General features: G+C 41.9%; 1 protein-coding gene across 3 annotated transcripts; it reads left to right on the top strand.

Moving 5' to 3' along the window:
* Positions 1-1,973: 1,973 nt before the first annotated feature.
* Positions 1,974-13,151, top strand: d2hgdh (D-2-hydroxyglutarate dehydrogenase). 3 transcript variants are annotated; one of them, XM_088354890.1, is made up of 10 exons: positions 1,974-2,446; positions 2,864-2,921; positions 3,365-3,504; positions 3,591-3,784; positions 3,848-4,016; positions 5,001-5,144; positions 5,224-5,366; positions 6,705-6,870; positions 8,914-9,241; positions 11,837-13,151. In XM_088354890.1, exons 1-9 carry the CDS (start codon positions 2,149-2,151, stop codon positions 9,219-9,221), a joined length of 1,620 nt encoding a protein of 539 aa, XP_088211016.1. In that variant the 5' UTR covers positions 1,974-2,148; the 3' UTR covers positions 9,222-9,241; positions 11,837-13,151. The 3 variants fall into 3 exon arrangements, with proteins under 3 accessions (XP_088211016.1, XP_088211015.1, XP_088211014.1); XM_088354889.1 differs by having other exon boundaries at positions 11,339-13,151; XM_088354888.1 differs by having other exon boundaries at positions 8,914-13,151.
* Positions 13,152-13,659: the final 508 nt, after the last annotated feature.

The raw sequence follows: 13,659 nt of genomic DNA, 5'->3' as shown, positions 1-13,659 counted from the left end.
CTGTTGGGTGTTTTTCTTTTTTTCTGCCCATAATAATGAGTCACAGAAAAGTGAGTGATGCGGGAAGGAAAGTGGAAAACAGTGACAACAACGATCGAGTTGAAAAATTAAGCAATCGCAAAATACTATGGTGTGTGAGTGTCTGCCTTTGCAGCACTGCTAGAAAATACAGTATTAATAATAATAATAATAATAATAATTTCCTTTGTATTGTCATTCTTTGTAACAATGTACACAGAACGAAATGTCGATACACCTGACCCGTTGTAGCGAGTCGATGCAGCCGCAGCCAAGGCTTAAGATGTAAAATATTTAGCTTTTTACTAGTATATTAATTTTCATTAACTACATAATCAGATAATTATCGATTTTCAGGCACACACTTAAACAATATTATGGTTTTAATTTTAGTATGTGGCTATTTTAAATCAGTTTTGGGGGGTTCCTTATGTAGGCTTGTATGTAATTGAAGTCGTTTGGTTTTGCCTGTCATTTTGTGTCAGGAAAAAACGGTTTATATATTCTTCTATCTCTGCTTCAAACTGTACAATCCTTTCAGTGTATAAATTTGAGTATGGGTTAGCGGATTTTTTTCTTGTCATTTGGGTGGGACAGTTGAGACCGAGTGCTATAAGATGATTCGTTTTAGTTACACTGCTGAATTTTCAATTACTGGTTCTGGAATTTAATTACAAAAGGTAGGAATCAACTGTCGGAAACACGTTGTAGAATTGTTCCTGAATAAAATATTCTGCATAAAGCTGTAGAGGGGTTGTGGGGCTACAGGAGTGAAAGTACTACAGAAAATACTACAAAAATCTGACTGCAGAAATTCTACAAAAATACCACAAAAATTCAACAAAAGTATAACTCCAAAAATACTACGGATATACCACAAATATACTACTAAGGAAATACCACCAAAAAATGCAAAAATACAACAACAGTAATATTACAGATATATTAAAAAAATCGACAATATAAATCCTACATAAATACTACTGCAGGAATACTATGATGTGGTGCTAGGAATAAAATGGACTGAACCATTTCATGGCTGAGAAGTATTTCCGACGCTGCATTGGTCACATTTTGCACTAATACGATCCCAAAACTGTATGTAACATCCTACATGCCCACATTTCTTGTGTAAATATTGTGTTGATTATAACGTTTATCTTTTTTGTTCCTTTATTTTGTGTAAATTATACCTTATCTTCTTTGTTTTCTTTTATCCTCACTGTTAAATGTGATACTGGAGTGCCACGCCCAATTTCGCTGTCACAATATGTTCAACCCATTTTGTAACAATGACAATAAAGGTATATTCTATTCGGTTCTATTCTATTTTCGTTTTTTGCCCTTTAAAAGACAAAAGTTTTTTAAATGATGTAATTTTTTGGGGTGCTTGGGTTGAATTTTGGGGTGCTTGAGCACTCTTTAAAATGGGCTGTTACGCCCATGGTTCGTAGGATTTGACAAGACCTTCAAACCCGAGAACCGCATCATGCAGCTGGCTGACATCACAAGGTTTCTTATCCTCATGTTGAGGTTTTTGAGTTTTTCCTTGCCCCCATGTAGGTTTTAAATCAGGGGATGGTGTACAAATAGTCTGTGTTTTGCAATAATCTGTGGTTTGTTCAGCCCTTTGAGACTCTTTGTTATTAAGGGCTATACAAATAAACATGACTTGACGATTGCTGCTGTACAAAGGATGCTTGTGTGGTGGGTTTTACATAATTCACCCACGGAACCATTGTTTAGTAAGCCAAGTTCTCACTGGCTAAAATAAAAAATGATAAACTTCACGCAGACTCAAAACAAATAATATAAATTAAATAGTTCATGAGGACTACAGAAACTTTTTTTTTAAAGTCCACGCGAACTTCTGAGTCAGAAAGGGGGCGTACCCATGCGTACGGTCACGTAGTAGGTGATTGGTCCAAATCTCTTGCCAGTCGCATTACGTCACTTCCTCCGCTCTCAGTCAAACTTGTAAACAATTTGCACTTTTGTTGTTTTTTTGTCGATAGTGACTAAAGTGGCGAGTCTTATCACAACTTCGTTGGCGTGCTAGCTAAGCGTAGCATCCGTTAACGAGACATTTAGCTAGCACCTCAGCTAGCAAGACTGTTGTACGGGTCTGTCATGCCTGCGCAGGCGATGGCCTTCTGTCGCCGCCTTCTCGGACTTAGGGCTCTCCTGGGACGTCCCCGAAGCGTCGGGGGCTCGTCCGGTTCCCTTGTCACCCATCACGGCGTCAACTACGGCAGGGAGCTCCACGACAATGGCCACGCAAACAGCCAGGAGCCCCCGCCGAGGCTGCCTTTTTCCAGCGTGACCCCCGAAGATTTGGACTTCTTTCACAAGCTTCTACCCGGCAGAACCGTCACAGACCCCGACCTTCTTGAGTCCTGCAACGTGGACTGGCTCAAGTCTGTCAGAGGTGACGATCATCTGTCTGGATCCCATACCTGTCAACTTCCACGGTTCCATGCCCGTACAAACTGTCGTATTTTCCCGTACAAAATAATCTTACACCATTTTTTTTTCCGGAATGATGTATGATGGGAAATCCCCAGGCGGCAGACGCATGTGCACAGTAGCATAAAACCGCTCGCTTCGTTTGAATGAAAAAAAAAATGATACAGAGATAGAGGCTACCGCCACGATCTCGTTAGACTTGATTGATATGCCGTTTCTTGATAGTCGGTGTTTACCGGATGGTACCCATCATTGACAAATTTGGGTTTTTCCGTACAGATTTTCTTATACGTCGTACACGTCTTAAAATGCATAATAAACGTACAGGTATGGGATCCTGATTCGTGATTTAGCAGCGATGTGCGTCCATCTCCTGCAGGTTCCAGTGAGGTGTTGCTCAGACCTCGTACCACGAATGAAGTCTCTCAAATTCTCAGGTAAGATTTTTGCCAGATCTTTACCAGATCTTTGCTGCCCTCTTGCAGATTTTTGCCAAATCTTTCCTGGATCTTTGCCAGATATTAACCATATTTTTGCGAGATCTTTCCCAGATACATGTCAGTCTGTGCTATATATTTACCAGGTCTTTGCTAGATTTTTGTCAGTCATTGCCAGATATTTACCGGGTCTTTGCCCCAGGTCTTTGCAAGATCTTTGCCAATCTCAGGCCAGATCATTGCCAGTCTTAGACTAAATCGTTGCCAGATCATTACCAGAAAGTTGCCAGTCCTTGCCTAATCAGTACCAGCCCTTCGCCAGATCTGTACCAGCTCTTTTTACCGGTCCTTGCCATATGTTTGCCCAATCTTTACCAGATCTTTTCCAGATCTTTTCAGTTTTTTTGCTGGATATTTGCCAACCAGTACTTCTTCCACCACAGCTACTGCAACAGGCGCAACCTGGCGGTGAACACGCAAGGAGGCAACACCGGACTGGTGGGCGGCAGCGTGCCCGTCTACGATGAGATCGTCCTGTCCACCGCCCTCATGAACAGCATTCTCAAGTTCGACCAGCTGTCTGGTGGGAATCGCCGCCTCACTTTCATGGCGATTGCTGCTTTTGTTCCGTTGGAGAAAATGTCCATTCTTTTTGTGTTTGGGCGTCAGGGATCCTGACCTGCCAGGCAGGCTGCGTCCTGGAGCACCTGTCCGAGTACCTAGAGCAGCGGGACCACATCATGCCGCTGGATTTGGGCGCCAAAGGCAGCTGCCACATCGGGGGCAACGTAGCCACCAATGCGGGGGGGCTGCGACTGCTGCGCTATGGCTCTTTGCACGCCAACGTCCTGGGTGTGGAAGTGGTAAGTAGCGGGTAGGTGGGAAGGCCCCGATTTTCTTTCAGGCTAACAGGAATGCCGCGGTAGGTACTAGCCGACGGTCAGGTGCTGGAATGCCTGTCGGGCCTGAGGAAGGACAATACGGGCTATGATCTCAAGCAGCTCTTCATCGGCTCGGAAGGCACGCTAGGCGTCATCGCCGCCGTGTCTATCCTCTGTCCTCGCAAGCCAAAGTCCGTCCACGTCCTTTTTCTGGGTAAGTTGTTTCTCTTGTGTGTGCCTCAATCCTAATGATGGGAATCCAGGCGCTTTTTAGAGAACCTGCTCTTTTAGCTTGGCTCACTTAAATAAGCTGGCTCTTTAAGATCCCAAACGGCTCTTCGGAATTGTTGTTGTTGCTATAATTGATATATTACAATATTGATGAAACATTACGTGAAAATTTAATCAATAATTAACCTTAATATAATGTGTAATTACTATATGTATTATACTATTATATTATAATAGCCATCATTTTTCTATCTACAGTGAAGTTTTAACTCACTTAAACTTTTTGATACTAAGCAACTTTTAAGTCATATGACACTGAATCCATCATTATCATTCAAATGAGTCGAAATTTGGCTCTATTTCCTGCTTTGACTTTTTTTAAATACATACTTTCTTTTTGTCCTCCATATCGAACTCCAGGCCCCTACACCCTCTGCTTTTGCGCAGAGATGATGGCCATGCCTATTGACCAACCATGTGCGTTTTCAAGGGAAAAAAGGCGTGAGAGAGAAAAAAAGCGTCTCATAGGCTGGGTCATATAGCAGTTACAATCACGAACCACACATCACAATTTGAACTGAGCCGAACCCTGATTGGTGGAGAGCTGATTCACTTTTTTCAGTTAAAATATCCAATTAATTTAGACATTACGTTTGCAAACGACACATCACTATTTCAAGGGGAGCCGACCCCTGATTGGTGCGGAGCTGCCTCTTGTCGTTCACTTCAAAGAGCCAGCTCATGGTGCCTTTAGCTCGCCAACGACACATCAATATTTCAATGGGAGCCGGATCCTTTTTGGTAGAGAGCCAGTTCCCATCAATCACTTCAAAGAGGCGGCTCATGGAGCTGTTGCGTTAGCAAACAATCCATCGCTACTTGAAGCTTTCTGTTTAAAAACAATCCTGAATTGAAAGTCCTGGAAAAAAAAACGAAAAACCAGAGCATTCGGTCCTTGTCTCTACAGGTTGCGAAACCTTTGAGCACCTTCTGAAGACCTTTGAGCTGTGCAAAGGCATGCTTGGAGAAATCCTGTCAGCCTTCGAGTTTTTGGACAGCGAGTGCATGCGTCTGCTCAAGACGCACCTGAAGTTGGTCAACCCCATTGCCGGTACGCGCCAAAAAATGAGCGCCCTGGCGTTGAAGTGTGCACGGGCACGATGGACCCTTTTGACACCCGTCTCCCCCAGATTGTCCCTTTTACGTGCTGATGGAAACGTCAGGTTCCGAGCAGCGGCACGACCAAGAGAAGCTCCATAACTTTTTGGAGGCGGCAATGACGTCGGCGCTGGTCACCGATGGGACGCTGGCCACTGAGGAGTCCAAAATTAAAGTGACACCGAAGTTTTTATTGCAGCTTCTGCTTTAAAGTTATACCCAAACAGAAAGATTTGTTTTCTTTTTTAATTGGGCACAGCACATATATGTTCTTGACACAATTATGCAAATATGAAACAAAATATTGCACGCGCCAGAAGGCTCGAGAAATTTTGTCTCACAGTTGACCCATCTGGTTTGTTTGCTTTACAGCGATATACTGCATATACAACCCCTAGCAAAAAGTATGTAATCATCAGCCTTGGACAAGTACTCACTGTGACATTTTATTCTGTCAAACAAACGCAGATAAAAAGAAAAAATAATACAGTTTTTCAAAAGTACAACTCCTTGGCATTCAGAAACACTAAAAGAAATGAATAAAAACTTTGTGGTGGTCAGTAAATGCTATTTTTGTATACCAGGAAAAATATGTAATCAATGCATTCTGAGAAAAAAATGTGGAATCAGTGCATTTTGAGTAGAAAATAAAGACACTTAGTCAAATTCCTTTCCTTAATTGGGGACCTGGCTTAGATTAATTCTGCTCTTAATCAGCACTTAAAACGGTGCAGTTATCACACATTGGAGGGCTCCTGGACTGAGTGGCTTTGCAAGAATTACAGCTCCAATAAGAGAGATGTCTTTTGAGGCCAAAAACAGGATTCTCACATTTTTTGGAGAGGGTAACTCTACTCGTATGGTTGCCAAAGATGTGGGCTGTTCACAGTTTGCTATATCTAAGATTTGGACCAAGCATGGGAGGGTTAATAAAGTCAAGCGTACTGGTAGGGTAAGGTAGACGTGTAGGCGTCAAGACAACTGCAATCAAAGAGAGCTGGCACCAGATGGATGAAGAATATTGTTTGTCACTCATCAAGTCCATGCCTCAGAGACTGCAAGCTGTTGCAAAAGCCAAAGGTGGTGCCACTGCATACTAGTGTTTTTATTGTTATTTCTTTGTCTGTTTTTCATGATTCCATATTTTCTTCCTCAGAATGGAGTGATTCCATATTTTTTTTCAGTGCATGGTCTATAAAAGTAGCATTCACTGACCACCACAAAGTTTTTATTCATTTCTTTGAGTGTTTCTAAATGCCAAAGAGTTGCACTTTTGAAAAACGTTATCATTTTTTCATGTTTGTGATCTGAGTTTGTTCTACAGAGTAAAATGTTAGAGTGAGTACTTGTCCAAGACTGGTGGTTCCATACTATTTGCTAGGGGTTGCATTATTATGCATTTTGCATGTTTCAAAATTTGGGATTACCTTTAAACGCAGATGCGATCGTTGTTGGCAGCAAACGACGGCAACGAACCAGAAACGCCCGCGTTAGCGTTGTTGTTGTGTGTCAGGCTCTGTGGTCCCTGCGGGAACGCATCACCGAGTCGCTGACGCACGACGGCTTCAACTACAAATACGACGTGTCGCTGCCCGTGGACGCCATTTACCAGCTCGTGACCGACACAAGGGCCCACCTGGGGGGCCGGGCCAAGAGCATCATGGGCTACGGACATCTGGGTAAGAGGATGCAAGGGGGGGGCATTTCAAAATTATTTTACTTAAGAGACAAATGCGGTTAGGGCCCAGGTAAAATGGGGCAGCAACGGGTTTTACACAAAATAGTAATGTTCTGATATTATTAAATATCTCTTAAAAGTAACCGGATTGAGAATCTATAAGGAAATTAATCAGTAATTCGTAAATTATAGGGAACATAGACTTGAGAAACCAAATACAGTTTGTGAGTAGAAAAATTAAATTAGTCAGAAGGTATTATCTTGCTCTCGCTCTTTCTTTCGCTCTGTATCTTGCTCTCTATCTCTCGCTCACTCTTGCTTTCTTGTTTTCTCTCACGCACATTCTTTCATTTTTGCTTTCTGTAGCTCTTTTTTCTCTGTCTCTTTCACATTCTTTCTTGCTCCCTTTGTCTATCGCTCCCTTTCTCTCTTGCCTTCTCTCTCTTGCTCTCACTAACTTTCTCTCAGTCTTTCTCTTGCTCTCTTTTTCACTTTCTTGCTATTTCCCTATTTCTTGCTTTTTTTCTCTCCATCACTCTAAATTTTTCTTTTGCTCTTCCTCTTTTTTGCACTCATCTCTTGCTTGCTCTCACTCTTGCTTGCTTGCTCTAGCACACGCTTAGTCTCGCTCTCTCTCACTCTCTCTCACTCTGTCTTTTTTTCTTGCTTTCGGTCTCTCTCTCTCTTTCTTTATAGCTAGGTCTCTCTTGGTCTCTCTCGCTCTTGCTCACTTTATTCAGTTCTCTCGCACCCTCTGTCTCATGCTTTTCCTATCTCTCTCGCTCTTTCTCTCTTGCTCTATATGTATCTTACTCTTTTTTTGCTCTTACTCTTTCTCTATCTCCCATTTCCCTCTCTTACTCCATTTTGCTCTCCATCTCTAGCTCCCTATCTCTCATTCTCTCTCTCCCACACACAGCTAGCCAAGAACGCAGATTGAAAGTTTAAAGCAGAAGAAGTCGCTTTTTGCGATCCAATGGTTTTGTTTTATTCTGCATGCATCGATAATGTTGGCTGCATTTGTGAGTGAACTTTTTTATAATTTTGAGCCCTGCCTTACCCATTCGCATGGAAGTAGCAATTATGTCGAAATTAGGAAAACATTAAACTTTTATATGATGGTAAGGGCCTCTAACTATCCTCATATGGGCAACAAATGATCTGCTGTCTGTCAGTTTGAGACCCCTTGCGAAGAGCATCTTTGGTGTCCTTTCACCAGGAAAAATATTGCTGCAACCAAACATTCAGGCTGTCATGTCAATCAGGGGTAAGCTCAGGCTTAAAAATCCCGCCCAACCCGACCCAGGTCTGCGAGTATCGAAACCCGACCCAGCCCAGGACCAACTATTATAACTTGATTTACAGGACCGAGCCCAAAGCAAACCCAAATTTTCATATTATTGGAGACTCGGGGGGAGGAGAGGTGATTTACAATAACAAATTAAAACCTGTCTTTTGTAACAAAATCTAAGTTAATTAGGAGTGTATAAACATGAACATCTTCTATATTTCTGTGTCTGCAGAGGTCACATTGAGTGACAATTTTCCACTAATCATGGATTTTTTAAAAAGAGTTGACAGGAACATTTTAGGTTATTTTGACCGTTTAAAAACTGGGCCATTAAACCGCATCAGCAGTGTGTCCTTCAGGATCTTATGTGACACTTTAAGAGAGAGAGAGGAAGAGAAACAAAAATCAAAGACGGGTTGATAATATGGACAAAGACAGGAAGGAGTTCTTAAAATTGACATTGCAAGACTAGTACCGTACGTGTCGTGATGAGGCAATTTCTGTTTTTATTTGCAGACCATGGTCTTTTGTGGCCAAAACTACTCACAGCCTTTGAACGCTTCAGCGCATTATTAGTTTAGTTAATAAAACAAAAAAGCAAGAGAGAAGCCCAGTCCGACCCGACCGTAACGATTGACATTGCGAGTCGGATTCGGGCTTAGGCTTAAGATCTTACCTATTTTGTCGATATGGGAATATATGGAAGCACCTCAATGGAATTGGTCCCAGCTTGTCACTCTCATCATTTCGCAGGAGACGGCAACCTGCACCTGAACATTACGTCACCCCAGCGAGACATGGCTCTGCTAGCCGCCATCGAGCCCTTCATCTACGAGTGGACGGCGCAACGGCGCGGCAGCATAAGCGCCGAGCATGGCCTGGGTCTCAAAAAGAGGAACTGTATCTACTACAGCAAGTCTACACATGCTGTGGCCCTAATGGCGCGCATCAAGGCCATGCTGGACCCCCGCGGCATCCTTAACCCTTACAAAACCATACCGGACCGGATCCCGGCAAACTTGTACCACCCCGGTCCCACCTCAGACGAGGCAGAATTTTAAAGCGGTTTGTGGAGAGGAAGGTAAGGAAGCACTTGGAGGTTGCTTCGTTGTCTGCTATTGCCAAATCTATTTTTATATGAATTGAAGTAAATTGAATTGAATTAAATTGTCTTTATTGTCATTGATAGATAATGTTGGTAAAAAGTTTTATGCAACAAGTTTAGGCATGGCACTCTAGGGTAAACTTATAATAAAGACTTTAAAGAGAAAAAGATAAGACTCAGGGTAAATATGCAAAAATATTTGCAATTTTGTGTGCTTTATTTATTTACAATAGATTACTTTAAAAAAGTGCAGAAATTAAAGACATGTTCCTGTGCTTTTTTATGTCACAAATGTAAACAATGTAATGTCATCCCCACAACATTTATTATTCAACAAATTCATGAAAGCCTCTAATGATGCAATGCGTATCGTACAATGTGATGCTCAAAATTTCGGAACTCAGTCGTTTTTCCCTAGTGATTTAGGCTCGACTATCAGTATTGTCACACAAAATCTCTGAAAAGCAGGATGACGTTGTACACTCAAAAACAACGGCGACTACATGATGAATGTGCTGTATCTAAGTCAGATGTGGAGGCTTCTTCTGCTACTGGTATGCATGGAAACCAGTACTATCTGTTTCATTTGGGGGAGCAAACCCCTTAAAAAAATACAAAAAGCCTGGACAGGGATGGGTGCCGCTAGGCTTTATATGCCCAAGACATACCTCTGGAAGTGGCGGTTAGGCTGTGAGCTTAGAGAATGGGCTAAGTTATAATAGTAGTGCAATTAAAAAGGAGAGTGCATGGTAACTTTAATGCCATAATATTTTTGCAGCAACATAAATCCCCAAATAAGTCACAAGGTACAGTAAATATTTTTACAATTATTTGCAATGACATTTGTCAGCAACAAAAAAATAAAAAGAGTGGGGAAAATATATATATGTTCAGAGTTTTGTGCGCTCGTTTAGGGTGGGGATGGCCCTGGGTTCCTGAGCCTGTTTGCCCTTGTTTTAAGGAACCTGTAGCGCCTACCAGAGGGCAAAAGGTTAAGGAGTTGGTTGCCAGGGTGGGAGAATCCTTTATAATGTTGGTCACTAGGTTGTGGTATTGCAAGCCGACTTTTGTGAGCCAGCTCATAGAGCCGTTTAGTTCATGAACGACACATCACTACAGATGCTCCCCTACCTATGACCATTCGACTTACGCAAAACAGTAGATACGAACATTTTTTTTCGGGATGTCGAAAAATATGCGGACATCGCTTAGATTTTATATTGTGTGTACCTTTTTTAGAGTACAGGACATTACTGTAGTGCTTCTTTTCGCCGCTACCAGCGTGTGATGGTGCTGTGAGAGGTTACCCAGCATCCACCCTGAAGAAGAAATCCGCCACCTCTTCCTAGTTTGTGTGTAAACATTCGATACTAGATCTCTATCGCGCTGAGAACATTTTCATTGTTTAATATCCCGTGCATCCATTCAATATGGTTGGTGTAAAGAGTAAAGAAGAGGTGAGCCTTTTCTTTTGAAATGAAAGTGGAATAACAAAGCTTGATGCCGTTGAGAAAATGGTTGGATCTTTTTTTTTTCTGCCACTCTACCACGAAGGAGGACCTCTTGAAGCGCATCTTCCAAAAGTTAGTTAAACTCAACTATATAGAGCATATTATTTTATGAAATGTTTTTTTTTCTTGTACAAAACATTGCACGTTACTTATACAAGCCTTAAACATACTTATGTAAATAAACCTTAAACCTCCAAAATACAGCACTTAAGAATTTTATGAACAAATTCAACTTATGAATGATCGTCTCGTTAGTAAGTAGGGCCTTGTCTGTATTCCGAAGGGAACTGGCTCTTAAATGGCGGGGAGCAGCCCCATGTTGTTCACTTCCAAGAGCCGGCACCAAGAGCCGTCAGGTTCGCCAACGACACATCCCTATCTCAACTACTTTATGGTGGGGAGCCGGCTTCCCTCGTTCACATCATAGAGCCGTTAACATTGCCCAACGACACACCGCTACTTTCAATCATGTGGTGGATTGATATCACTTGTTTGGCAAATGTTGAAGAAATTTCACTGCTAAAATGACTTCAGAGCTCAACCGTTGCGTTTTGCCACTCAGGTGAAGGAACCACAACTAGACAGACAGATGGACGGACGGACTAGATGTTGACTTTGAAAAGCATGCCAAGCAAGCGAAAGTGCGTCGGCTTCCTGGGTCGTTCAGGCGTGCGTTTTGCGGATCGCGTAGCAAAGTTGTCCTCCGAGTGAACAATGCAGCTGTTCAGGGCTCAAGTCACAAGCCTCTTTCTCAATTTCACCTCCACTTCCCCGGATCAAATTGAAAAAAGGGGGGGTGGAGCAGACAAAAATCCCGGGTCGGTAGCCGAGCTTGCTTCGTTTTTATATGCTGTTTTACTTTTGATGGCCTTGTCTTCTTTAGTGAATTCAAGCCATGTGCATCTCCAATCGCACAATCAAAATTCTGTTAAAATATTTGGGAAAAAAATCCAACAGTATTGTTGTCACTTGTTTTGAAGTGATGTGTTGTTCGAGAACGTACTGGCTCAACGAGCCAGCTCTTTGAAGTGAACGAGACACCTTCTTTTCTCTCTCTCAGCTTTTTCTGTTGAAGGCACACGTGATTGGTCAATATGCGTGATTGGTCTGCCTCTGCGCAAAGGGCGACGGGGGTGGCCTGCAGTTCAATACGGAGAAGGACTAAAGTATAAAAAACCTGCAGTTCAATACGGAGGAGGACTGAAGTATGAAAAAGAAAGAGTCAAAGCAGGAAACGGAGTCAAATTTTGACTTATTTGAATGATGCTGATGGATTCTGTGTTATTATATTTAAGTTGTATAAAAGAGTTTTTAATTAAATATTAAGTCAATTTGTGCATTATATTACACAACAATTGTTGGTACTGTATATCACCAGTGACAAACAGGCGGCCCGCGGGCCAGATCGGGCCCGCTTAGCGATAGAATCAGGCCCGCGAGACAACACTCAGAGAAGCGCAAAAGAAAAACAAGCTGCAGGTTGAAATATGTCAACTTGATGTTGCCAAAGAAAGGTGCCTTGAACAAAGACACTGTACTTGTATTTCTTTTTCTTTCTCTCTCGCTCTCTCACCCTCTTTTCCACCCCTTTTGTCCCACTCTGTCTCTGTCTCTTTCACTCTCTGTGTCTCTCTTTTTCTCTTCCTTTGTTGCTCTTTGTCTCTTTCTCTCTGTGTATTTTTAACTTCTTTTGCTTTAACTTCCTTTTTTCCTTTTCTCTCTTTTCTCTTTCTCTCTTCCTACCCTTCACGCTTTCTTTTGTCTTTTCTCTCCTTCTGTCTTTCTATTTCTCTTTGGACTCTCTTTTTCTTTTCCCCCTCTCACGACTTTTTATCTTTTGTTTCTCACGCTCTCTCCCTCTCTCTTTTTCTTTCTTTGTCCCGCGCTCTCTCCATTCCCTCACTCTTTCTCTTATTTCTTTATCTCTCTTTTTCTTCCTCATTAATCTACTAGTACCACCCCCAACAGAATGTTTGTTCTATTGTGTGGCCCCTGATTTAAAATGAGTTTGACACCCCTGACCTAAAGCAACAACGAACTAGTTCAGCTCTTTTTAGTGAGCCGAACTGAAAGAGCCAGTTATCGATGAGAGGCCCATCACTACTACATGCAAAAAAGTAGTAATAATTATTTAATGATAATTATGATTATAATATCTTGTGTTATTGGTCATTATGCATTTTTTCAGGGATTCTGTGCTGTTTGACTTTAAATGTGTTGAGTATATTAGAAATTAGATTTTTTTTTTTGTTTTTTTATCATAGATATTTGTAGGTCTGTATATATTTTAATTCATATTGCCTGTTTTTCATTAATGTGGTTCACTGATAGCTCTTTTTTTGATGTAAAGTTTATTCTTGTATTTCATAGTTTGTTGTTGCACTCAAAAGTAAATACAGTATTCTTATAAACATTTCGTTGTGTCATGTGTTTATCAGGGATATCGGCGACAGCTAGTGTTTTAGCGGATCCTTACATTGAAAAGAAATTCATCAATGAAATCAGACTCTGAGGAAAGTCAGATAACCGCAACAAAATAGTGATATCCAGTGGGTACTTGGTGGATTGTTATCGGGTCCGGGATGAGTCTGAGGCGATGGCAGGAGAAAAAGCAATAGCGGGCTGCAGGTCCAGCCTACTTCGGCTAGGCTACCTGACAACTCTCACAAGCTACCCCTGCCGAGCCTGTATCTCACAAACATCAGATCCATTACCCATGAAACTAAAATGACCTGGTGCTACAACTTGTGGGAAACTGCTACATTCAGGACGATTGTGTTTTAATCATCGCAGAGATCTGGCTTAACTCGAGTATACCTGATGCTTGCGTGCAGCTAGCCAGACGTTCCCTAAATTGCTCTTTTTGCACTGAGAGGAGAAGCC

The sequence above is a fragment of the Urocampus carinirostris genome, chromosome 15, assembly GCF_059441175.1.
Source record: "Urocampus carinirostris isolate Australia breed hairy pipefish chromosome 15, RoL_Ucar_1.0, whole genome shotgun sequence".
In the NCBI taxonomy this organism is placed as follows: Eukaryota; Metazoa; Chordata; class Actinopteri; order Syngnathiformes; family Syngnathidae; genus Urocampus; species Urocampus carinirostris.
This window is presented reverse-complemented; position numbering and strand designations above follow the sequence as displayed.

Excerpts from the sequence above, each read along its gene's own strand:
- d2hgdh (XM_088354890.1), top strand. The coding sequence starts at position 2,149 with ATGCCTGCGCAGGCGATGGCCTTCTGTCGCCGCCTTCTCGGACTTAGG. Across the intron at positions 2,922-3,364 it reads GAAGTCTCTCAAATTCTCAG|CTACTGCAACAGGCGCAACC; the intron begins GTAAGATTTTTG and ends CTTCCACCACAG. Across the intron at positions 3,505-3,590 it reads CAAGTTCGACCAGCTGTCTG|GGATCCTGACCTGCCAGGCA; the intron begins GTGGGAATCGCC and ends TTTGGGCGTCAG.